Here is a 27,360-nt window from a genome sequence, read left to right as displayed (position 1 = left end):
CCGTTGGTGTTCAAGTGGTGCCCCAGGTTTTTGGAGCTGCATTCAAGGCAGCCTCAAAACAACTGGAGACTGTTGTTGGGACACTTGGGAGACAGACCTATTACCATGGGTACCAGAGTTGGTTTCTTACCGGTTCAGCTGAGTAGGTAGTAACTCGACTGCCCACACACACAAACCGGTTCTATTTTCAGTGGTGCCATTTTGATTTTTGGTTCTGCACATGCGCAGAACAATTTCCATTGCAGAAATGTAATCCCCCCTCCCTTTCTAATGTTCTGGGCATGCACAGAACTTTTTTTGATATAAATGTGCACATGTGTGTAGCACGCATTTGGTGTGCGCGCGAGTGAAGTGCACAATTTTTTTTTTGCACCAAACCGGCAGTAATGCCAATAGCAACCCACCCCCGATGGGTACTATCTTTGCTTTCTTTTGCCACAGTTGTCTATTGTTGTTGTTATTTATTGTTTTAATGTTTGCTGGCTTTTAGTGTTTGTAAGCTAGCCAGAGTCATCTCTCGGGGAAATGGGTGGCGTAGAAGCCAAATAAATAAATAAATAAATAAATAAATAAATAAATAAATAAATAAATAAATAAATAAATAAATAAATAAATAAATAAGTAAGTAAATAAATAAATAAATAAATAAACAATAAATAAATAAATAAATAAATAAACAAACATAATAAATATAATAAATATAATAAATATAATAAATATAATAAATATAATAAATATAATAAATATAAATATAATAAATATAATAAATATAAATATAATAAATATAAATATAATAAATAAATAATAAATAAATAAATAAATAAATAAATAAATAAATAAATAAATAAATAAATAAATAAATAAATAAATAAATAAATAAATAAATAAATAAATAAATAAATAAATAAAGTTGAAAATAACATAAAAGAAAAATAAAGAAGCCTTTTTACCTGTGACTTTTGTGGGTATTGAATTGTCATAGAGAACCATTAAAATTAGTGGAAAAGATATTTTATAAAATGTATCAAATGCCAAAGAAATGTAATATAATAAATTCCTGTACCTGTCCATTGTGTTGCATTAAATGTAAAGTAATAAATAACATAACCTTATATGAGTCCTGGTATAATTGTTTGTTTTTTGACTGTATTATAAAACAAATTAAAAGAGCACAGATTGCAACTCAGATCATGATATTAATCATAGATCTAGATCTAGATAATCCAAATCATACTTTAGAGCATAAAGAATTGCTAGAGGTTTATTGTTTGGAGGCACATAGCCAGGGGCTAGTTGGAAAACAAGAAATGTTTTGAATATTTTTCTATGGTAGCGAATATGTTAAAAAAAAAGAGTATCTGCTGGAAATATTGACCAAAGCCCTGTACTGCAGTAATTTAGATAGCTGGTTTACATCTATTATGCACAATAAAAGTATAATGCTACCCAGTTATAGGTTTCTGAGTAATTTAATTAAATAAGGTTATTTGTATTCTGCTTTCATATTCCCTTCTTTGTATTGTAAATAGCATTAAATTAAGGAAATAAATACAAAAATAAAGATTGGGGGGGAAAAAGACATGCCCTTGTTCTTCGTATTATTAAGCGATTCACTGCGTAGAAAGGACAATTACTTATTTCTGGCAGAAGGGCTCATCTAATCACTATAAGTCATAACCATCAATTAAATCTATGGCAGTGAGCTAGATTTTAACTTTCACAGCAGCTCCTGTCGGCAGGCGTCTCTTAATTTCAATGGAAATAGAGGTGTCTATGGGCTATGACACTTGCATCAAAATAACAAATGATATCACTCTGCACACACAAAAGAGGTGAAGACTGTATCACGATGACATGATGTGACTTTCGTTGTTGCCCCCTTCAACAAAACCTCGCCCTGACACCTCTAAATGGCAGCTATTTCCAGCTTTGTGTGCACATAGGATTAGAGGCTAAATATAAATCCTCATATAAAGTACGGCATAAATAATCCAATTTACTTCAGCAGTAATATATAACCTTGTGCATTTCAGGGTAGATCTGTTTTAACAGAAGCACGCAGTACGTTCTGAGAGTGAACAAATATGATGTAAAGTACTGTTCTGATATTTCAGTTTTTGTAAGGACTGTCTTCTGATCATTGATCTCATGACATTTTAATACGTGGGATATCTTGTACTCTATAGTATCTGAAATATAGGTTTTAAAGTACAGTCTTTGAGTTAGGTCTACCATACCCATCCTGCATATCATATTCCAATTGAAACCTATCATTACTGTATTTTTGAGCTATTCTATTGAGTATATACCATTTTGGGAATATAAACTATGAATAGTAAATAAGGGGAATACTTGTGAATATTAAAGTCACAGTGCTTAATCTGTTATAACATTGTTTAATTTATAAAAGATCTGATTGGGGTTGAATATTTGAATCTAATTTCCTTCCACGCACCACCAGGAATTAAGTGACAAAGTAAAGGCTAAAACTTGTGTGATGAACATATTCTGAAATACTGCAGGAGGGTTTACTTTCAATTTACAGGTTTTTTTTCCACATCTCTGGTTAATGCAAGCATTTAATGCCTTACCCACCTGGGTTTCTGCTTTTTTTTCTCCTTCGCGAGGGAAGAAGGATGACAAACATGTAGTATTTTACCTGGAAGCAAGCACAGAAATAGAAGAAGAGAATTTCCCCATTATGTAAGAGATGTGAACATTTCTGAATAATTTGCAAGTTTTGACAAATTATCACGCGCTATGAAAATAGTTTTTTGAGCTTTTTCAACTTAATTTAATATAATAGGAGAGCGGGGACCCTCCCTCCGAATAACACTTTGCCAAATTCCCACTAAGTAAGGCAGGAATTTATTGAGTAATGATCTGTTTCATGTTGTGTATTTGAGGCACTTTTGTATCTATTTAGATTTTCTGCTGGTTTCTCGTCCTTTAAAACACCTGGAAGGTTCCCTCAAATCTTTAGCATGAATGGGCCCCGTAACAAGGTAGAAATTCCAGTCTCTGTGCATTTTAAGTCATTATTTTGCAATGTGGTTAGTCAATTTATAAGAGATGAGGCCGAGTAGTTGACAATTGTATTTAGATTTTGAAGTGTAAAATGAGCATTATTATTATTGGGATTTGATGTTTATCTCTACTAAAAATGAGGACGGATAGAACAATAATAGAATTGGAAGGGATCTTGGAGGTCATTTAGTCCAACCCATGCTCAAACAGGAGACCCTATACCAATTTTTGACAAATGGCTCACCAATGTCTCTTTGAAAGCATCTAGTGTTGGGGCACCCACATCTGAGGGCAAGCTATTCCACTGGTTGATCGTTCTCACTAATTTCTCCTTAGTTCTAGGCTGCTTCTCTCCTTGATTAGTTTCCATCCATTGTTTCTTATCTTGTCTTCATGTGTTTTGGAAAATAGTTTGACCCCTTCATCTCTGTGGCAGCCCCTCAAATATTGGGACAGAATCTGGATAAATATATAGAATATTTATCCAGATGTAGGATCTGCATAAATTTCCAGTGAAACAATTATTGCCTTGTTGAAGACTCTGCCCCATTTTCCCCCAAAATATATCTTTTTAATAAAATACATGTTTTTTATTACGCTGTTTCAACTCGCTCTACGATAAGGAGTAAAAATAAAACCAAAGAATTACTTCTTTAAAGAAAGTGGTACATTTATGAGCTAATGGATGAAGAAAAGTTTGCCAGTAAAGTGCTGATAAGGTACAGTCCAATATCTGAACAGGCCAAAGTAAGTCTTGCTATTGGGAAATTACTAGCCAAGGCAAGGACGAAGGGTCAAGCGGGGAGTTAGCCTCGGATTGTTGCAGACACACAAGAAAATTTGAATTGATCCCCCTTAAATTCTATGGGACTTTATGTTAGCGGCCGGGCGGGGGGAAAATGCAGGGCGCTCAGGAGTGCGCTGGCCGGTAGGGTTAGACTGGCAGATGGATGCCAAGTGGCCCTTTTTGCCGCAGTTGCGGCAGACAGCTGAGCGGAATCGGCAGGAGGAACAGAGGTGCCGACCACCGCAGCTGAGGCACAGGCGACCGTCCTTGTAAGACAGGGTTTGCAAACAGTCAATGGCCAGGTCCAAGTCTGATGGGTAAGAGTCAGAACATTGCTGATGGTGGACAGTAGAGGCAGGAATCAACCGCGTTGTAGGCGCAGGAAAACGGCGTAGGTCAGGTGTGGACTGGTCAACCATCTCTGAGGTGCGGGCTTCGTCCATGGCTATTTTCAAGGTTAGTTCAGATCATGAGAGGATGCGCCAATGTAGTTTGATGTCTCTGAGGGCGAAGATAAACTGCTTGAGCAGAGCCTCGTCTAGATCAGAGAATTCACAGTGGATGGCGGCAGCCCTGAGTGCAGCCATGTAGTGACTGATAGGTTGATCTTCGGTCTGGACACAACGGCGGAAGTATTGGCAGCGCGCGAACTGAGACGGAGGGGCTCGTAGTGAGTCTTGTGCTTCGCAAATAGTTGATCCCAAGGCATAGTGTGGACTGGCATCGATGAAGACAGCACCCTTGCAGTGACAAATATTTCAGGGCCACAATAGTTTAAGAAAATGCACTGTTTTCTGTCGAGGGATAGACTGGTGAGGCCATGGGCTAAAAGGAAACATTCAAAGCGTTCAAGGAACGTGTCCCATGCCTCAGCCTCAGGGCGGAACAGAGATAAAATTGCAGCAGTAGCCATGGGCGGTACTTGGTGGGGGTCCGTTTCGCCCGTCCTCGTCACCAGTGTTAGAACCTGAGGCGTCAATAACTGAGGAGACGAAGGTCCAACTAACTTTTATTAACAGAGAAAGAACTGACTGGAACAACAACAACTAACCCGTCTGACGGCTATTTATACATGTAGCTGTCAGACGGGGAACCAATGGTTGGCTTGCTTTTCTCCCGCCGTTCGGCAGGTGCGCCTGAACCAATCAGAGGTGTTTCTTACAATGCCATCTGCTGGCCGCGCCTAGTGGAACACAACACTTTACATCTTTGTTTCCAAGGAAGGGTGAGAAGTTTGGGGACATTTAAGCATTATGGGTGGAATACAATAAAGGAGCCAACTTGAACCATTCATGCATGGATCTGTTTGCTTGTGACGGACACTTGCTGAGGTTCAGTGTGGTCCCTGGTAAAACAGTCATAGCAATTTCTGCCTTAGTCACAATAGGCCATGCTTTGAAAATGCAGTAGAGCTGTAAGTCCTATTCAAGGTGTTTCATATAACACTACATACATAATAAGGATGTTTACCTTTTGTTATTTTTTTACTTGATTGCTGTAAATGAAAGCAGCTGTTAAATTGCAAAGCAGAAGGTCCTTTAAATGGCTGATTTATGTTGAGAATCAACATCTTTCTTCATACCTCATCATTTTGAAATATCATTTTGAATGGTATCCTTTCATATAAATCTCATTTTGATGCTTCTAAGAACTGGGGAAAAAAGTAACCAAGGAAGCATGGAATGAGATAGGAGATTTAGCTCATTTGGTAGCATTGGAGGATGAAGTTTTCCACTTGTTAGACTTTATCTTGACTTGAGTTTGTGTGCATTTTGCTGGTCCTAGTTTACTGGCATGTCTTCTTTGGTTACATGTCACACCGAGAACTTCAGCCACTGAGCAAAGTATAACTGTGTGTTTTATTTCTTTGATGGGGTCTGCTTAACTCTCAGAGGGATTAAATCCCAAAGAAGGGCATTTTAAAGACATGCTGGCTTCTTCTGTCTTTTTAAAAATATTATGTAATAAAATGGATCCACAGTGAAGTCACAACAATAATTGATATTCAGTTTTTCTCTATGTAACTGAGCTTGGTAATTATAAAGGATGCTGAAAGTATTGAGAATTTGATTTGGAAAACAAATGTGACGCTACAATTAACTGGTAACCACTTCTTTTTTCTAAACCTATGGAAAACTTGGGGCCAGTGTGAATAAAAAAAACCTTAGTGGATATTTCTTGATGCTGCTTCAAAACATTTTCGCATTTTGTTTCACATTGTTTGGGAATATGTCGATTGTAGAGCTCAATTTCATATTCTACCCAAGAGAAGATATGACCAGTGGTGGGATTCAAGTAATTTAACAACTGGTTTTCTGCCCTAATGACCAGCTGAGTAGGTGGTCATGTGACTGGGTGGGCGTGGCTAACTCAACATCACTCAGGTTGATGGGCGCTTCGCCTTAGTTGTTACAATGTAATAAGGGTTAACCGGAGAGGTTAGGCTAGAAACAACACCAGAATGCTTCCTTCCTTCCTTACAGGATCAGGCTTGTAAAGTTGAAAAAACCAAAATGAGATTTCTTCTAACAACCGGTTCTCCGAACTGCTTAGAAAGTTAACAGCCAGTTCTCCCAAATAGGTGCGAACTGGCTGAATCCCATCATTGGATATGACTTTCCATTTCATTTGACTCAGTTATTTGCCATGACTCTTAATAATTAAATGGCCTCTATTTTGATTGCCGTTTTCAGCTTTGAATGGATAACTAGGTAGCTGAGCACAGAAATGTAAGTCCTTTTATGACTAAAATCAGCATCTACAGTATATGGAACACTAATCACATAGCAGTTTAAGCAGAATCTAGGAAGGAGAATCATGAAATTACAGTTAAAAGAGCCATCTAGAGGTCAAGTTGATCATAGCCTCCTTCGTAAATATTAGATAGACAATAATATGGATGGAGAGCAGGAACCAAAACAAAACTACTAGGAGAAAAATAGTGTAGATTGGCTGAGGCTAACATAAATTCTAAAGTGATACACCCTGGAGTCCATTTGAGTGAATTTATACTGGTTAGAACCTTATTTTGTATGTTATATTTTATTCTCACTTGTAGAGTGAGTTACTGCTCTTATTTTTGTTCTTCATTGATAGAGATCCATTATCAAACGTTTACCTGCTAGCAATAATAAAATCATTTCTAAAACCTGAGAATCAATGTTCTGTTTGAGTTGGGCAAATTATTCCTTGACAATAAATACACTTCATTAAAATGCTGACTGGCAAAAATCACAAGATGCTTTGAGAATTGCTTAGTATATTCACCCCAAATATCTAGTCTCCATGTCACACATCTAAAACTTAGCTTGAGCTGCGGCTTCATCCCCCTTCCTTTGGCTCTCTGACAATAACTATTGGGAATTTCTGAGAGAATCAAGATAAATTTTCGAGTACACTATTTGATGGATTTGAGGAAATAATTCAGACATGCACACATGCACACACAGTCACACACAGAGAGAGGCAGATAGAGAGAGAGAAAGGGAGAGAGGGAAAGAGAGAGAAGGCCTTCTGCCTATCCTTTGGTCAAGATGGAGAAGATGTAGTCTCAATGTGACCTCCTTGACAAAATTAAAATTATACTTGTTAGATCGGGTGAATGGATGAGGCAGACTCAGGCTTCAGTGATAAACAACAACTCTTTATTGGAATAAACTATGTACAATTCAGTACCACTCTGTTTGACAGCACCCTTTTATAGGGAGCTGTCAAATGGCTCAGCCAATCACCATTTAGTATTTTCCTGCCAGATCAGAGGACCTTGGTGGAACCTACCATACTGGCTGTCAGTATGGAACAATACTGAAAGTAGGCTAGTGTTTAGTTTTTCCTACATATGGTGTGCTATGTTATGTCTATGGAGATTCTCAGTCATCCAGGTCACGGTTGTCCCAAAGGTGCTTTTTCAAAAGGCAACTGGACTTTCTGGTTTTTCTTTGAAGACGTTTTGCTTCTCATCCAAGAAGCTTCGCAGGAGCTCTGGTGGGGTCTTTTTTGAGATTTGCTGGAGGCCCACTTAGGATAGCCACACGTTCTGAAGGCTTCCTTGATGTATTTTCATTCTTTTTCTTTCCCATCTTTGCTGGTAGGCAGTCCTTCAGCTTGGTGGCGTAGGGTTCTGATGACTCCCATTTTGTGCTCCAGTGGGTGGTGGGAATCAAAATGTAAACACTGATCTGTGTAAGTGGGTTTTCTGTAAACTTCAGTGTTAAGGCTAGACTATTTTCCTTATGTCCCAGTAGTTCATCTACTACCTTCTCGGTCCTAACTTTAATTTCATAAACCCTGCATACAGGGTTTATAGACTGAAGACCAGACCTGTTCCATGACCGGTGTACAGGATTCTGCATCTTTAAAAAAATGAAGTTGAATGGGCCTCTGGAATTTTGGGTTGTGCAAGTCATCTACCTCATATCCAGCACTTCATATCTCCTTTCTGAGTTAACTTGCCTAATATTAGCCAAGATTTACACATTGTCCAAAAAGGAAGAGTCCTTTGAGATCTGATCCTTTTTCAATAAAGAACATTGTTGCTGTTGTTAATATTGACTTTATACATAACCAACTTCCAATTCTCTCAACCATTTGCAGAATTGGGTGGCACCTTGTACACTTCAACCTTGTTCTCTTTGATATTAACACAGAGAGATGTAAATTTTTTTACTTCATTCATTTATTCCATCTAGAATATTGTTGTGTTTTAAATACAGAAGATATTTTTGAGTCTGTTCCTCTATTGACGAAGAATAACCATCAGTAATGTTGTCTTCATAGAAGAGAAATATTACAATTGTCCACAACTAGGTCTCTTTTACTGATAATTGGTTTCTTTCTCAGCTTATTAATAGATAAAATGGTTACCAAAGACCCAAATGTTGGATGGTTACAAAACAGTCAGATTTATCAGAAACGGTTACCTATTGTAAGTCGTCAACTTCCAACAGTTCATTTAGTGACCATTCAAAGTTACAATGGCACTGAAAAATGTGACTTATGACCATTTTGCACAGTTATGACCTCTGCAGCATCCCCCTGATCTTGTGATCAAAATTCAGCCTATTTATGACCGTAGTGTCCCAACCTTTTCTGATCACCTTTTGTGACCTTCGGACAAGCAAAGCAAATGGGGAAGCCAGATTCACTTAATAATCGGGGTTACTAATTAAAAAAAACACAGCGATTCACTTAACAACGGTGGCCAGAAAGGTCGTAAAAGGGAGCAAAACTCATTTAACAACCATTTTACTTAACAACAGAAATTTTGGGCTCCGTTGTGGTCGTCAGTTGTATTAGCGGCACAATTTAGTTTTGCATCTCCAATGGGGGGGGGGGGCTTCTAAAAATAAGATTAACAAAAAATGCAACATCCCCCATTGCCCCAACGGTGTATTGATCCACTTCAAGTTAGAGATAAAATGCAGTACATCAAGCCCTTTAAACTTCTGTTTCACAAGAAAGAGTGACAGGCAGGGAATAAGAGGAGCTCATCTATCTCTGAAAACAGAGCCCGATTCCCACAGACACTGTATGATTTTGTTCTTCCTTTTCTTTTTTAAACTTGTAATTGACAGGGGGAAGCAGACTGGACATGATGTAGACTTTCTGATTACTGTTCCAGGATCAAGGCAAGAAGAGGAATTGTTACACACCGTGATTGATACCTGGAAGAAACAGGTAGGAAAATCTGTCCTGAGCTCACAGTGTTCACCAATTTTTGCTTGATGTATATATGTGAAGACATATATTTGCGGGCTAAATACTTTATCTGCGCCAATCAACACCAGAGCAGTTGTTTTTCAGTCTCACTTATTGGCTTCTGTTAATTTGTGAGTAGCTCTGGATAGGGGAAAAAAAGAGGTGCTAATTACTTTCTGTTCATCTATTCCCAGGCCATGGACTCTTAATTGTCCTTTTGTTTGCTAGAATGACCAGGGGACCCTCCTTTCAGGTTGACACATATTTATTCCTACCCAAAGTTAATTTTCTGAACAAACTCCAGTTGTATAACACTATGCCCTGATTCTGTTTTCCACGATTTAATGATTTCATGGACGGGTAGTCCTCGGCTTACGACCAATTGAGCCCCAAATGTATGTTGCGAAGTGAGATATTCTTGAGTTGAGTTCTGCCCCATTTAATGGCCCGGCTTCACAGGGTTGTTAAGTGAATCACTGCAGTTGTTACATTAGTAATACAGTTGTTAAGTGAATTTGGCTTCCTTGTTGACTTGGATTGTCAGAAGGTCGCAAAAGGAGGTCACATGACTCCAGGTCACTGCAATCGTCATAAATATGAGTCAGTTGCAAAACATTGGCATTTTGATCAGGTGACCATGGGGATGCTGCAAAAGTGGTAAGTATGAAAAATATTCCTAAATCACCTTTTTTCAGTGCTTTGAATTGTAACTTTGAATAATCACTAAATGAATGGCTGTAAGTTGAGGACTAGCTGTAGAATAGAGTAGAATAGAACAGAATACTTTATTGTCACTTTGAATGTACACTAATCGGCATACATTAAAATGAAATTATGTTGCATACAGCTCAGAGGGTCTCCACCTCTAATATAAATATAAATATGACAAGATAAATAAATAAATGTAAAATTATGCATATACCCACATATATTATATAACACGGAGAAACAACACAGTCTAGTCCAGATGTATACATGTACAGGGTGAGAAAGACAAATCTTGCAAGTTCACTAAATGGACGGGCTAGAGAACAAAGTTGTTACAGAATCTGCTAGAAATACTCGAAACCTCATCCCAAAGGGGAACAATGGAAACAAACCATGAAGTGGGTGTATGGGGTCTCTAACAATGCTTTGAGATCTAAGCACATAGTGCTTATAAGCAGTATCCTGAATGACCGGAAGCGAGCTTCCTATAATCTTCTCTGCTGTCTTTACCACTCTCTGAATGGACTTTCTATCTGAGGCACTGTTGCTTTCTTGGGCTTTCATACAGCAAAGAACAACTCACACATTCTCTCTCCACTTGCACTCATACTAGAGGTTGGTTCCTACTGGTTTGGACTGGTTTGGCCGAGTAGGTAGTAACTCAGCTGGCCACACTCCTGAACCAGTTCTATTGGCGCCGCCGTAGGTGCCACCATCTTGGTTTTTGCTTCTAATCATGCGTATAAGCATTTTTTCACTACTGCACATGTGTGCATAGCACGCATCAAGCATGCATGTGCCTGAAGCACACATGTGCTCGAAGCACGTCTCTGAGCGAACTGGCAGTAACAGAAGCTGGAACCCACTTCTGACTCATACACATACTCACACAATATGTATATCTGTGCATGCATGGTTACTCATAATATACTATTGGTTGAGTCTACGAAAGAATCAAGCAGCAGTAGTTCCTGAGAGAGGGGTAATAAATATAGAAATGAAAATTGCTATCATAGTATATTTTCATTTACTGATCCATCGCATGAGACGGTAAGATGTCTTGAATGTAAGTTGACCTGAACAGTTCCTGATCAGTGGCCAGTTGGCATCTTAGGTAAGGTTCCCCAGTCTTTGATTCTTTCATGGAAGAGAAAAATTCATTTATTTATAGGTCATTTCTGTCCTACATTTCATCCAGGTAGTGAACTTGATTCTTGCTTCCTGATTTATATCACGGTAAGCCTGTGAGATAGATGAGGCTGTGAAATGTATGATTGGCCCAAGTCACTCAGTGAGCTTCAGGATAATAAGGGGATTTGAGCCCTAATACAGAGCTGTAACTAGGAGGAAAAAAATAAAGGTTGATAATAATCTGGTGCTTGTCAGCAAAAATATATTGCTCTTAGCTGTGGCCTGATATGGCATGAGCTACCTTTCTATTAGTGATAAGTACTAAGCCAGCAGAGGTGGTATTCAGCCAGTTCTGACAGGTTCTGGAGAATCGCTAGCAGAAATTTTGAGTAGTTTGGAGAACCAGCAAAGAGGCTGGCCTCGCCCCCACTGCCTCCCAGCCTCCCAGCTGATCTTCTATTGTTGCCCTGAACAGGAGAACAGAGCTGGAAAGCAGGTTAGTGCGACGGGGAGGGCATGGGGATTTTGCAGTATCCTTCCCCTGCCATGCCCACTAAGCCACGCCACACCCACCAAGCCACACTCATCGAACTGGTAGTTAAAAAAAATTGAATCCCACCACTGTAAGCCAGTCATAAGATCCTGGATCCCGCCACATAGTTCTCCCCATGAAACTATTATAAAGTATGTATATTTGTATGGGTTTATAATTTCTGAGTGTACACTGGTAGTTTTCAACTTATGACCAAACTTGAGCCCAACATTTCTGTTGTTAGATGAGACATTTGTTAAGTGTGTTTTGCCCCATTTCTTGCACAATTGTTAAGTGAATCACTGCAGTTGATAACTTAGTAACCCAGTTGTTCAGTGAATCTGGCTTCCCCCTTGATTTTGTTTGTGAGAAGGTCACAAAAGGGGGTCATGTGAGCTTGGGACGCAGCAGCGGTCATAAATATGAACCAAGCATCTGAATTTTGATCGCATGAGCATGGGGCTGCTGCAAAGGTTGTAACTGTGAAAAACATAAGACATAAGTCATATTTTTCAGCGGCATTGTAACTTTGAATGGTCATTGAATGAACTGTTGTAAGTTGAGGAATACCTGATTTTGATCTTCCTATTTATTCAAAGGCAATTGACAACTATAAGAAAATGCAAACTATGGAAGAAAATGATTACCAAGAGTCCTAGATTTTAATTGTTAAGCAACTTACATCTAATTTTATTACAATTTTTGGATTATTTGTTAAGCTCCCAACTCCTGCCCACTTAGCACTTCAAAAGCTTGCAAATGAAAATAGATTAATAGATACCACTTTGGTGGGAAGATAACACTATTTGAGGGGGTCCTTGGTGCTCTCTGAGCTTGCTTGTTTTCTTGCAGATGTTTCATGACCCTAACTAGGTAACATCATAATAAGAGCCATGATGGCGCAGTGGTTAAAATGCTGCAGTACTGCAGTCTACTTCTGCTGACTGCCGGCTGACTGCAATTTGTCAGTTCAAATCTCACCAGGCTCAAGGTTGACTCAGCCTTCTATCCTTCTGAGATCCATAAAACGAGGACCCAGATTGTTGGGGGCAAGATGCTGACTCTGTAAACGGCTTAGAGAGTGCTGTAAAGCACTGTGAAGCGGTATATAAGTCTAAGTGCTATTGCTGTTGCTATCATCAGTGCTAGTAAGGAGTGCTGCTTGCTGTCAGTTTAGATTCTGGTGTCTTGCCTGTCTATGTGGGTGGGGATGGTCTTAGAGATTCTTTGATTGGGCTGTTTATTGAATATCTTTGGCAGTTTCTTGATTGGGGTATTGCTTACTTGATTGTTGGTCTGCAGTTAACTTTGGAGTTAATCTATGCTTCTCTAGATGCTAATTACCATTGGAGAGGTGCTGGAGCTTTTTTCTCTTTTGTGCTGGTTGATGGTCTCTTTTGCATAGTCTATAGATGTTGTTAATGTCTATGTGTCTATTGATGGCTGATTTGTCGGAGTGCCAGGCTTCTAGAAATTCCCTGGCACTTTTGGACTTGGCCTGGTCTACGCTAGTCACATTTTCCCAATTGAAATTATGGTTAAATCTGTCTATACGTTGTGAAAGCATTTCCATAATGCCTTCTGACTGCCAGTTGGTCTTCACAGATGTGTTCTGCCAGTCTTCTGCCTGTTTGTCCTACATAGTGTTACAGTTCTTGTCACAGTTCTTACATTGTATGTTTGTATGACATATTGTATGACTCCTGTTTTTCCTTCTGGGGTTGCTGGGTCTTTTTAACAGTGTTTCATATACCTTCGGCATGCAGCCATGCTGGCCACATGACCAGTGGTGAAATTCATTTTTTTTACTACTGGTTCTGTACTACCGGCATGGCTTAGTGAGATATTAGGGGATGGATATTGCAAAATCCCCATTCCCTCCCCACTCCTGGGAAGGATACTCCAAAATCCCCATTCCCTCCCCACTCCAGGGGAAGGAAACTGCAAAATCCCCATTCCCTCCCCACTCCAGGGGAAGGAAACTGCAAAATCCCCATTCCCTCCCCACTCCAGGGGAAGGATACGGCAAAATCTCCATTCCCTCCCCACTCCAGGGGGAGGAAACTGCAAAATCCCCATTCCCCCCCCACTCCAGGGGAAGGATACGGCAAAATCTCCATTCCCTCCCCACTCCAGGGGGAGGATACGGCAAAATCTCCATTCCCTCCCCACTCCAGGGGGAGGAAACTGCAAAATCCCCATTCCCTTCCCACTCCAGGGGAAGGATATCACAAAATTTCCATTCCCTCCCCACTCCAGGGGAAAGAAACTGCAAAATTCCCATTCCCTCCCCACTCCAGGAAAAGGAAACTGCAAAATCCCCATTCCCTCCCCTCTCTGGGGCCAGCCAGAGGCGGTATTTGCTGGTTCTCTGAACTACTCAAAATTTCCACTCCAGAACCTGTGAAAACCTGCTGATTTCACCCCAGCACATGACCATGGAAGTGGTTTTTGGACAATACTTGCTCCTTCAGCCAAGAAATGGAGATGAGCACCATGCCCTAGAGTCAGACATGACTGGATAGGGAAACCTTTACCTTTTTTAACCTTTTGATATGTTTAAACATATCCACGGGTGTTTGGAATCCTAGAGTAACTACACCTTTTACCAGCCAATGAAAACTAAAGCATGCCATAATATGATACATTGAAAATTCCAAAACCCTAAAGTAGTTAATTTCAAACTTCTGTTTATGCTAGATGTAATACATCCATTTCTCCTAGGGTTTTCTGGACTGCTATGAAAATGGCTAAGCCAATTTAATCATTTTGGACTATTGTTTCGTAAAATTCTTCCCATTTTCTTTCAGTTTTGCCTCCCATTGTCTCTTAACTGATGGTTTATTTGATATAATTAACTGGCGCACTTTATCCTTCAAAATGAAAGCACAATGCCAAGCTGCTTTGAATGCAGGAAGAAAAACAGGCTATATATTTTTTGAAGAATGAACAAGGCACATGTATTCAGATGAGTCAAATTATCTTTACGGTCTAACAATATATAGAATATTGTTGTAGTTGATGTAAATAGGGATGTCTATAATTTGCTGATTTACAGTCATTCATTCAGTTTAAAAAATCCAATCAACTTTCTGAATCAAATAAGAAAATCTGTGTGAATCATCTAACTGAACCGTTTGGGATGTTTCAGAACCTGTTTTAGAATTCTGAATCCAGTCAACTCAATCAAATACTTTCATCCAATATGAGTTGATCACCGGGACTAGAGGTTTTGTCTTCTGATCTTTTGGCTCTTGCTGGAGCCCATCTTCAGGGATCTTCTCTCTAGCAGGAGCAATCCATGCATCCATCCTTGTGACTATGTAGGACAGGGAGGAAACTAACCATGAGATTGCAAGAACCCAAGTGAGTGGTCAGACAAGAGGATCTGAACTTATTGGTATCCTCACACTGCAATGAACAAGGACACACATTCAACCTTGCAGCAATTTAAGATTGTTGGGTGAGCAGGCACAAAAACAGCCAGGGAAGTGACTGAAGCCTGGGAAACAGATCCCTCATCAATTAACAGGAGTACTGATTTACCATCAGCCTATATTGTACTTAGAAGGCAAAGGCTGGGCAGCACAGCTAATGACTTAAAAGCCAGCCATCAGCATGCCTCAATCAACATCTAAAAACCCACTTACAACAGGCAATATAAATACCACACAAAAAATAGCACACACTCTGCTAGAAAGAAGTTTCCTGAAGATGGACTCCAGCACGACTCTGAAAGCTCGCAAAGCAAAACCTCTGCTCCTGTGACTGACCCTGATTGGATTCTGCAACATTATCCTGGGAAACGTATATTCATCAAATCATTTGTCAATGATTTGATGCCAAAATCCAAGTGGTATTTCATTGTTTTTTTCTGAATCAATTTAAATTTTCAATTTGATTTTCTGAGTTTAATAGACTACCTGAATTAGATGTTGCAAAATAAATCAGAATATCTCTGGAAATTTTCTTGATAGGAAATCATGTTTATGTACAGCTCTGGAGCAGGTTGGAAGAGAGAAGACCATCAGCTTAAGAGTGAAAGTACAAACACTTTCTTAGGAGATTTCTGTGTTTCATGATACCTGGTAGTTGTTGTTCCATTTTTGCCTTGTTTGTATATTTTGTTGTTTGTACATCACTATTGGGCCCCTGATGTTCTCTTGATATAGTGGAGCATACAATAGCTGCCATCTTAAAAGCCAAAATGGTTGCCAATTAGACTGACTCAGAAGGATAAGATTGTAGCCCAAAACATCTGAAAAGAGGCCGTTTGGGGAATTCTTATATATTTCTGATTTCTGAGTTGGCTGTAAGAGGTTATCCAAGTGATCTGGGAACAAATTTGCAAATTTTGAGCTTGTTTTTGAAAGGTTTTCCTATTTTGTCATTTACGGAGATGAATAAAAATGGGAGACTTTTAAGAGGAAAACTAGACCCATTTTATTTTTTTAAAAAAGTTCCCAAATAACTCCTATGTCACCACTGTGAAAACATGTTTTGTACTGGATTTAGGGGTTTTAAAAATGGGAATGACAGATTCTAGTGGAAGCTTTCTGTTTCCAATCTCATCATTAACTTCCTCCTTATCAAATTATGGCTGAAATTGTCCTTGAAAATGTGGATGCTGTTTAGGGAGGTTTATAGCAGTCATGTACATTGTCTATTTCCTAGAGGTCTTCTGCTCCATTAATTGAACTGTTTTGCCCAGAATTTCAGTGGCATACTGGGACATCTTCACCTAGTTCATGGATTGTATATTGCAGATAGAGATCCATGGTGATAAAAATCAAATCTGCAAAGGAAGCCCAGCTCAGATGTTGTTCCTAGAACTTTTGACTGGTATACGAAATTGGCAATATTGCGAACAGGGTAACTATTGGTATATATAAAACTTTTCTTTCCAAATACCTGACTCATACTTTTAAAAAGTCTTCAGTTCTGGAAAATAACTATATAACTTTCTGAAAAGAAAAGTGACACTTCAGTATTGTCATTTTTCAGGTATCTTTTGTCCTTTCTTTTTGCAATACGTCATGTCTCGGTTGGAGATCTTGGTATTTTTTTTACTCCTGCCTCTTGATAAGACTCTACTTGATTGAAAAAAAAAATCCACTTTTGTTGATGATCCTGTATGCCTTATCAATAGTCAAGGATGTATCTGTATGCATCATGTCACCTAACTAGAAGGAAATTCATAGTGACAATTCTCCCTTCTCAAATACTTCCTTTCTCAGTTTCCTCTTAGCATCACTTTTTTCAATGTAGAGTATTTTGAGTATTGAAAGTTTCAACTTCCTTCAGACACTTGGCTTCTCCATTTAAGGCTTACCACATCTGAGAAAAGCCAGCTACTTGTCTCAAGAGAGGAAGCTGGCATTTCAGCTCTCTGTCTCCGACTTTATCCTCACATTCCTTAATTTGAATCTGTCTACAGTGGATTCACTACTGGTGCTAAATCAACTCGCAAATCAGCCTTGTACTCCTTTAAAAAGTTGCTCAGAATTATCATTATTCAGATCACTACAAATTTTTTTTGGTATCTCAGCATTTAGCTATCTTGGTGGTTTTTAACAAATTTCCCAACTATTGTTTTTTTCTGCTGAGCATACCCAGTTCCTGAGAGACACAGAGAGCACTTAGGTAAGTCTCCCAAATTTTATTATGTCCAGAAGGTATCTTTCATTACCTAATATCACAGATCAACTTTTTATTCTCAATCAGACTTTTTAGAATAGCTTGAGTCTTGCTGCCCTCCTTGCTTCTTATTGCCAGTTTGGTCAAGTAGTTAAGGCACCAGGCTAGAAACGAAGAAGCTGTAAGTTCAAATCCCACCTAAGGCACAATGGAAAGATGGGTGATCTTGGGCCAGTCATTTTCTCTCAAACCAGCTCATCTCACAGGGTGACTGTAGTGGTGAAAATAAGAGGTGGAATTCAGCCAGTTCTCTCTGGTTCTGGCTGTGGGAGGCTCCGCCCACCTGCCACGATGTAATGTATAATCTGCTCATGCGCAGAAGGCAGTATGCATGGGCAGAATGTGGCACATGCACTCACATTTGTGAACTGGTAGGGAAGGTAAGTGAATCCCGTCACTGGGTGGAAGGTGTGTTGTATATGTTTGCCACCTTGAGTTATTTGTAAAAATAATATTGGTAGGGTATAAACAAACAAATAAACACACCTGACTTCCTAGTGAGCATTATTAGACGTAATTTGTTTTCTTTTCAATCCTCATCCAGGGAAATGTTTTACATTTTTCAATATTAAAAAAATGAACCATGCTGCAAAGTAATACTTAAGTCTTAGAGAACTGTTTTTTATTTCCAACCTCAGCAAAAGAATCATTGTAATAAAATAGAAATGACAGAGAGCTACAACTACTCAAAATAAAGAAAAAGGCTAGTTGGAAAATGTAAGGGAACACTTTGGTAGTGGTGTATTGATGGAATAAATACCTGTGCATGTGCCAGGATGTTGGCGTTTTACAGAGGTGGTACTCAGCAGTTTCCAATTCTGAAAACCAGTAGCCCAGAAATTTTGAGTAGTTTGAAGAACCGATAAATACCACCTCTGACTGGCCCCGCCCCTTCTCTGACTCCAGAGTCCCAGCTGATCGGGAGAGAATGGGGATTTTGCAGTAACTTTCCCCTGGAGTGGGGAGGGAATGGAGATTTTACAATATCCTTCCCATGCCATGCCCACCAAGCCACGCCGTGACCACCAAGCCATGCCACACCCACCAAAATCTCCATTCCCTCCCCACTCCAGGGGAAGGAAACTGCAAAATCCCCATTCTCTCCTCACTCTAGGGGAAGGAAACTGCAAAATCTCCATTCTCGCCCCCCTTTGGGGCCAGTTAGAGGGGGGTATTTACTGGTTCTCTGAACTATTCAAAATTTCTGCTACCGGTTCTCCAGAACTGAATACCTGCTGAATACCACCTCTGAGTTAAAGGTGGTATAAAACATCAATTAAAATAAGAGTAAATCAAGGTCTACAATGAAGGTCTCTGAATGAGATTGTTGTGAAAAACATCTCCATTCAAAATCCATCTTGCAGTGATTCTGAAGTAAGAGCTACAGTTTGATCAGTCCTCAAAGGAAGAACTGTATATCTCCTAAACAACTAGGATATATTCCAATTATATTGGAAGTACATGCAAAACAACATTATAAGCTTCAAGGCCCATTTTCAGCATTTCCTAAGAGATAAATACACAAAGATTTGTTACATTTAATGTGACACAAGTGCACTACTTTCTCTACAATTCAGTTTTTTGTTCTCTTTTTCTTCTTCCCATTGCATTGCTCACAAATCTGCTGAGTTTGCCTTCTGAAAAACATGATGGACTAACAGCCCATTATGTTACCAGGAGAACAGCTCATTACGTTTTCAAACACAACAGAACAATAACAGAATAGCAGAGTTGGAAGGGACTTGGGAGGTCTTCTAGTCCAGTGATGACTAACCTTTTTCTAAAGGTGTGCCAAATTTTGTGCCTGCGTGCCATTGTGCATGCATGCGTGCCCACCCACCTGTGCATATGCACACAACCCCACTGCGCATGCATGCATGACCCCCCATTCATGTGTGTGCTCCCCCTGCATGGGGGGGTGTTTTCACCCTCCCCAGCCTCTGGAGGCTTTCCTGAAGCCTGTAGAGGGCGAAAACCAGTGGTGGGTTTCAAAATTTTTAGAACCTCTTCTGTAGGTGTGGTCTGCTTTGTGGGAGTGGCTTGCCAGGCATGTGACTGGATGGGAATGGCTTGCCGGCCATGTGACCCCGTGGGAGTGGCTTGCCGGCCATGTGACCGGGTGGCCATGGCTTGTAAACTTGTAAAATGTGGTGAAACTCACTTAACAACGCTCTTGCTTAGCAACCAAAATGTTGGCTCAGAAACTCTGGCATTTGAAGCACGCAAGTCTTAAAGCTGTCAAGTTACAAGACCCTTGCACCCCTAACCCTTTAGAAAAAAACACAGGGGTGTTCAAACTTGACAGCTTTAAGACTTGTGGACTTCAACTCCCAGAATTCCTCCTCTCGCTCTTCATCTTGATGATGTGCGGACGGGCGGGGGGAGGGAGCTGGAACCGGTTCTAAACGGCACTGTAGATTTGTGGAACCTCTTCTATAGAAGAGGCTAGAACTGGCAGGAACCCACCCCTGGCGAAAACGGCCTCCCACAGCCCTCCGTTTTCACCCTCCCCAGTTTCCTGAACTTCTGGTTTGCCCATTGGGCCATTTTTGGCCCTCCCCAGGCTTCAGGAAAGCCTCCAGAGCCTGGGGAGGAGAAAAACGGCCCAATGGCCCAACTGGAAGTTTGGGAAAGAACTTCTGGTTTGCCTGTTGGGCCTATTTTTCACTGTCCCCAGGCTCTGGAGGCTTTCTTGAAGCCTGGGGTGAGCGTAAATGGTCTCCTCTGGCCCTTCATAAGGCCAAAAATCATCTGAGAGCTGCCGTGCCAGCAAATATGGCTCCGCCTGTCACCTGCGGCACGCGTGCCATAGGTTTGCCATCACAGTTCTAGTCCAACCCCCTGTTCAAGCAGGAAACTCTACATCACTTCAGACAAATAGTTGATCAATCTCTTATGAAAGATGGTTAAATATTTTCCATGGATAAATATGATCCAAAGGTGGAAATCCAGAACGTGCAATATCAAAACAAGATGGTAGACCGTCCAAAGGGGCATGAAAAAAAATAAGATAATACTCTTTTTATGTTGGGTTGTGATCTTCACAATTTCCATCATGTAATCGGGAGCCCAATTTTTAGTAACTTCATATGGATTTTTTATCATCTCAGTCCTAAATATCATGGCTGAAAGTATTTGCTTCAAGAATATTTTTTTTAAAAAAATAGATCAAAAAGTGAAGCAAAGAAGTATACTTTTCTAGCCTTTTGGGGAGCTGAACAAAACAAAGCACCTTTCATAGAAAACACTTTCATACTTTTGACAGCAAGCTTCTCTCTGTATTAACTCTTCTTTTCTGCTTTTGTACCGCTGCTTCAAAGCCTAAAATGCATCAAAAAGTATGGCTAAGGTCACATGTTGACTTTCTTTCATCGGCTTTCTGGAGAAAGCATTCCACAGTATTTGATTTGTAAACGGCAGTTAAACCCCCACTCCTACCCCCTTCCCATGGGCCCAATAGTTTGGAAGAATTTCTTTCTCTCAGTTGGAAGTTTAACATTACCAAACCCTCCTAAAGGCTGTTGAAAACAAATGGAGTAAGTCAACACTACAATGCATTTTGATGTAGCATCACTGGGGATAAGTGAGTCTGGGAACATCCCCCTCCTTCTATTAACTTAAAAGGGAAATAAATAAGATAAGTTGCCTTGTAGTCAATAGAGTATTTTGTACAATAATCTTAAAACCTGTTTTATGGGCCTTATCACATGATTTTAATGTAGTTTGTAATGTTGAAATGAGACATATGGATGTATGCATATCAATAATCAATAATTTCAATAATTTTATTTGATTAGCCGCAACCCTCTCCCGAAGGACTCGGGGTGGCGTACAATCAAAACGGATAAAAAATACACATAAGACAAACATATATACAAAAAGAACAGAGACATATACATATGTGCATGGAGGAGAGTTGACTTATAAGTGAAGGACAATTAAAAACACAATTAAAAAACACAATTAAAAACACAATTTAAAATCCCCTTAAATAAAATTACTAAATTAAAAAACCCATCAGGAGCGTTACGAAGTTATGGTTGAGCCAGGCCAGCTATTTGGAAAAGGTGGGTCTTGAGCTTAACACGGAAGGAGCGGAGGTCAGTAGTGGTCCTAATATCCGGGGGGAGGTCATTCCACAGGGCTGGGCCCGCCACAGAGAAGGCTCTGCTCCTAGGCGCCGCCCCATGGCACTGTCTGGTGGACGGCACCTGGAGAAGTCCCTCTCTGTGCGAGCGGATGGGTCGTATATACAAACATAGAGACTCACACACATGGGGAGAAAGAGATCGCACAGTTATTTATCTGATATAATATTTCATTGTGCAGATGAAGATAGAATTAGAAAGTTAGTGGAATCCTACTGCTGATAAATCACATTACTTCCCTATTGGCTGTGCTGTTGTGCAATTTTTCCAATACATTGGAAATCTTTGAGATGAAAAACTATATGTTTAAGAAAGCCAGTGGACAGATCTTTCGGTATATTCCAAAGGTGCTTTTACAAGAGGCAACTGGAATTTCTGAGTTTTTTTTTGAAAGCATTTTGCTTCTTATCCAAGAAGCTTCTTCAGCTCTGAGCTGAAGAAGCTTCTTGGATGAGAAGCAAAACATCTTCAGAGAAAAAAAAAACAGAAAGTCCAGTTGCCTCTTGTAAAAGCTCCTTTGGGACAACCATGACCTGGATGACTGGGAATCTCCATAGACATGTTTTTAAGTATGGTTGGTTGTGCAGTGATCGTACAGGCAATGAGGTCTGGAACACCAAGGAGACAATAAATTCAAAGGCAATTTAGGAAGCCAAGCTGAGGCTAGGCTTGCTACAGAGTCCAATATTCGGAAGCAGGGTTCAGACAGTTAATCTAAAGCCAGCATAAATAAAACCAATATAAGTATATGGTTTTGGTAACTGATAAGGGTGAACTATGTTTTAGGGGAGTAGTCAATCTTCACTTGCAGAGTCTCAAAGGTGCTTTTTCAAAAGACAACTGGACCAGTGGTGGGATTCAAATTTTTTACTACTGTTTCTGTGGCCGTGGCTTGGTGGGTGTGGTGTGGCTTGTGGGCATGGCTTGGTGTGTGGCAGGGGAAGGTTACTGCAAAATCCCCATTTCCTCCCAATCAGCTGGGATTCGGGAGGCAGAGAATAGATGGGGGCAGGGCCAGTCAGAGGTGGTATTTACTAGTTCTCTGAAGTACTCAAAATTTCCACTACCGGTTCTCCAGAACTGGTCAGAACCTGCTGAATACCACCTCTGAACTGGTATCCCTTTCAAACAGAGGTGCAGGGACTTTTTGTCTAAAAAAAAAGCACCTTTGAGATAACTATGACCTGGATGACTGAAAATCTCCACAGACATTTTTGCCATGCAGAGGAATTTCTCTTGTCATGAGTAAGATCTTATTAGAAATACACTTGGGCTCCTAAGGTCACCTGCTTCATAATCACACATCTTTGTGTTAGAACCGCAGCACTGAGTTTTGTGAATCGAGCAAGGGAACCAGGGTCAAATGTGACTCTGCATCCTCTACGTCACTGGTCCGCAAACCCTAGGGCAGTGATGGCGAACCTTTGTGGCACCAAGTGGCCAAACCGGAACGCATGTGCTTGTCCGTGTGCTGGAGCACCATAAATCTGAAGACCAGCTGGCTGGAGCGCATTTGCTCCCTAGCCAGCTGGTCTTTGGTTTGGAATGGTTAGCAAATATAAGAAAACAATCAAAACTATAGAACAATGCAAATGGTAATTTAACCTTTTGTTGTCAGAATATCTGAATACCTGCTATATTTAAACTGTTTTGTACCAAGCCATCTGTGTTCTTTCAGTATTTTAATATTTCATATTAGATTAACTTGATTCTCAGTAAAAATGACTGTGTGGTTTTTAAAGCCACTAAAGGAAGAATAGATGTGGGCAAAATAAATTATACACAGCTGCAACATAAAACACAACCATCATCACAAAGATTATAATTTAACCGAGATATTTCTCCGATCCATTGTTCAACTAGAACAGTGTCTTTTTTGAATTATGGGTTTGTATTGTAAAACAGCATACCCAGACTCATTGTAAATATTTTACTTTTTTAAAAAATAAAATTTTTATTTTCAAACAAACATAAACACGCAAAACATATAACATAAAAAACCTCTTCAACTACATACAGTGTGTCGATTGGTTATTAAATCTTTCTCCGTCCTTTCCATAGTCATCACTTGAGCTTTATCAAAAATAACTTATTATCAATCAAATATCTTTGAATACATTATTATTGTACTTCATTTGTTTAATTATCACTATTGTTTCACCATTTTAAACAAGATATTCTAAATATGTATCCATTTATATTATAATGATTCATTAGATCATCTTCAATATATCCAATAATAAAGAATTATTTTTTCTATCCTATTCTAAATCATTCTATTATGTTAACATTCATAATGTTCTCTAATAATTTTCAATTCCATGTTTTTTCCATTATTAGAAGGATCATCAATCTAATATACATTTATACAAATTATTATAATTGTTAAACTTCCATTGAGCATAGCTATTATTACATCCTTTTTATATGAGGCATATTAAATTTGAAGTAAATTATTATGGCATTTCATTACATCATCCTGACATCATCCAATGATATTACATCTTTATATTCTATTCTATATAGAATTATTTATCTTTTATAAAAAGGCTTTTCACCATCATCTCCATATCCTCACTTACAGTTTATATAAAATTTCATATTAATAATCTAGTATATATAAATGCTTTATTATCATTATTGATCATTTATTTGAATATAGCTATTATTACTTTATCTTATACATAATACTCAAAGTTTAACTACATTTAACTAAATTTTATTGTGACATTTCATTTCATCACCTTGTATCCTTCCAGAAATAGTGCAGTCCAATATCTCTTGCCATTTATAGAATCTGTATTCTAAGTGTTTTTTAAGTCTTATGTGGACTTCTCTTGACAACTTGTTGTTCATTGGATATCTTAAAAGAATTTGAAACCCTCCACCTGTTCCTTTCATCTGCTTGACTTTTGTTATCCCTGGTGCTTCTGCCAAAATTACTCTCATTGTTTCTGCCAAATTTTCTCCCCTTTCTTCATCTATGTTTTGACATCTGAGATAGAGTTCCAGTTCATCGATCTCTCCTTTCTGTATTCTGTACTTATCATTTCCCTCCACACTTGATTTGCTGTCAATGTCAACAATTTTGTTATCACTTTCATATGTCTCTGTAATTTTTTGAACTCTGTCCTCAAATTTCATCGTTGGTTTATAAGTATTCTCAACTCTTCCCTCCGTACTTTCTGTATTTTGATATTTTGTATTTTGATCTATAAATTCAAGACTCTTTACAATTCTCTCTGTAGTTATTAAGTGTTTTTGAATTTCTAACATAATTTTTTGCAATGTTAGTTCCTTTTCTTCTTCATATAGTGCCATTTTTTCAAGTTATAAACACTGCCACTAAAACATCCAAGGCTTTTGCTAGGTTTCAAACAAATTCAATGAAGTTTTTTCCACTGATCCTTTCAGTAAACGAAGCCAATAGCTTTGTAATATCAGATGTTGCCAAGCTTCTAGCCACTAGATGGCAGTGTTACATCTTTTCCCTCTGTTTTTGGCTCTCTTTTCTAAGCTCCGAACTCTGGAAAGGGTTTTTCTCTGGAAAGAGAAAAAAAATGTTTAAAGATTATGATCTGGCTGAGCCTTGCGAGGAAACAGGCTTTTAATCCACAAACATAAAAATGGGAAAAGTATAGTGGAAGAAGGGAAAAAAGACCAGTAGAGTTTAAAAGTAAGAGGCATTTGTAAAAAGTCCATCCATAAAAAACAAAGTGAAAAAGATAATACGATAGTTTTAAACCAGGGTAAATTTGCCACTTGTTTTCTTCTGTCTTCAATTTTATTTTAATTCTGAGTCTTTTGGGTTTTCTCTTCTCTAATAATAAAGATTTTTCTCACCATTTTGACACATTGTCTCTCCTGTGCTGCTTCTGTTTTAGGGGCTTGCCCATATTGGCTGCTTCTCTTGTAGCCGGAAAAAAGAGCTTTTTCCTGGATCAATCAGAGGCTTTGCAATACCCCTGAGATCAGCAGGACATGCCCTTCACTATCACTGTTCCTTCAGAATGGTTTAGATCCAAAAAGGATCGTCCAGCCACAGAGATATCGACAGCAATCCTGGAGCCCCAAGATTGTAGATACACCATTCATTTGAATTGGGAGAATCCACATTCCACCATTCCTTATTGCTGAGCCAGCCTTCTTCATCTGCTAATAAAGTAATTGCATTTTAGACTGATTGATCTTTTCGTTATGCTTCTAAGGAAATGATCAGATCTCAGCTGCAAAAGTTGGGGTGGTTATTATGTGACAATAAAGGATTAGTGTTTTCGGTATCTCTTTATTGTCATTTAAATTCATCCTGAATTTTGCAAACCCATATATATGGTAGCCCTTGACTATACAATGTCCTTCATTTCATCCAGTTTCTGAAAATTGTCTTAGTGACTGCTTCTGAACATGAAATCAAAATGGATTCTTTAAACATAGGAGTCTTCTGAATATATTCTAGCATTAGTACAGATGTCAAATTTCGAAGGGTTAAGGAAAACAGCCAAACACAGAGACGGTTTGAAAATGCAGTTTATCTTCTTCCGGCATGAACTGACCAACAAAGCACTAAGGCAATGAATGAATAAATAAAGCCTAATGTGTCTTTTATAGTTTATTTTGTATTTAGGCTACACCCCCCTCACCCCCACCCCCCCACGCACACCCCCATCACCTTGTTACCCAGAGTGAAAACCACTCGGCAATCAGTCATGGATTGTTCTCAGTCAATTATCAGTTATGAAATGTTCTTAGTGGAAAACACCCAGCAGTCAGTCATGAAGAGTTATGGAGAGTTCTCAGCTGAACTGCTTGTGGAGGATGGAGATCTCCAGCTGGCAGGTCCCACAGCTTCCCCTGCCCGAATGGCAACTCCAGGCCTGTGGGCTCATTGGAGCTGACAATAGGTAGTCTTGACTTAAGACCACAATGGACTCCAAAATTTCTGTTGTTAAATGAGACATTTGTAAGGTGAGCTTTGCTCCATTTTATGACCTTTCCTGGCACAGTTGCTAAGTGGATCACTGCAATTGTAAAGTTAGTAACATGGTTGTTAGGAGAATCTGGCTTCCCTATTGACTTTGTTTGACAAAAGGTTGCAAAATGGGATCACATGATCCCAGGATGTTGTGACCATCATAAATATGAATCAATTGCCAAGTGTCTGAAATTTGATCACATTACCATGGGAATACTGCAACGTTTATAATTATGAAAAAATGATCATAAGTCACTTTTTGCAGTGCCCTTGTAACTTTGGATGGTCATTAAATGAATTGTTTTTTTTTTAAAGTTTTTTATTAGATAACCATTAAAAACATTGGACATAGTGCGACATTTCTGGCATGAACGTTTCCATATAGTGATTAGATCTTACAACAATTACATTTTATATCCATTACATAAGTGTGTGTAGTTAGCCAGATTACCTGTCTGTTAATCCTTTCTTATATATAATTACTAATCATATAATTACATATCCAGTTCCTGCCTATCATAATGTCAGGGTTCCAAATAACATCCAAAATTAAATCAGAGTCCAAAGCAAAGTATTGCTCAAAGTTCCAATTTATTAAGAGAGTCATGTTGGCACATCTGTGAAAACCCGAATCTGAGCTTCCTGGGTTTTCCCCACCCAG

General features: G+C 39.1%; 1 protein-coding gene across 3 annotated transcripts in view; it reads left to right on the top strand.

Annotated features, from left to right (window-relative positions):
- Nucleotides 1-27,360, top strand: part of DNTT (DNA nucleotidylexotransferase) — a 297,641-nt gene that overhangs the window by 212,468 nt on the left and 57,813 nt on the right. For all 3 annotated transcript variants that reach the window (XM_081954006.1, XM_081954005.1, XM_081954004.1), the window contains one exon: nucleotides 9,388-9,490. In XM_081954006.1, coding sequence (XP_081810132.1) covers nucleotides 9,388-9,490 — 103 coding nt within the window. The remainder of the gene's footprint in view (nucleotides 1-9,387; nucleotides 9,491-27,360) is intronic.

The sequence above is a fragment of the Natrix helvetica genome (genome assembly GCF_964273705.1).
Source record: "Natrix helvetica genome assembly, chromosome: 5".
Lineage (NCBI taxonomy): Eukaryota > Metazoa > Chordata > Lepidosauria > Squamata > Natricidae > Natrix > Natrix helvetica.
The sequence above is the reverse complement of the archived record's forward strand: the minus strand, read 5'-3'. Positions and strand labels throughout refer to the sequence as shown.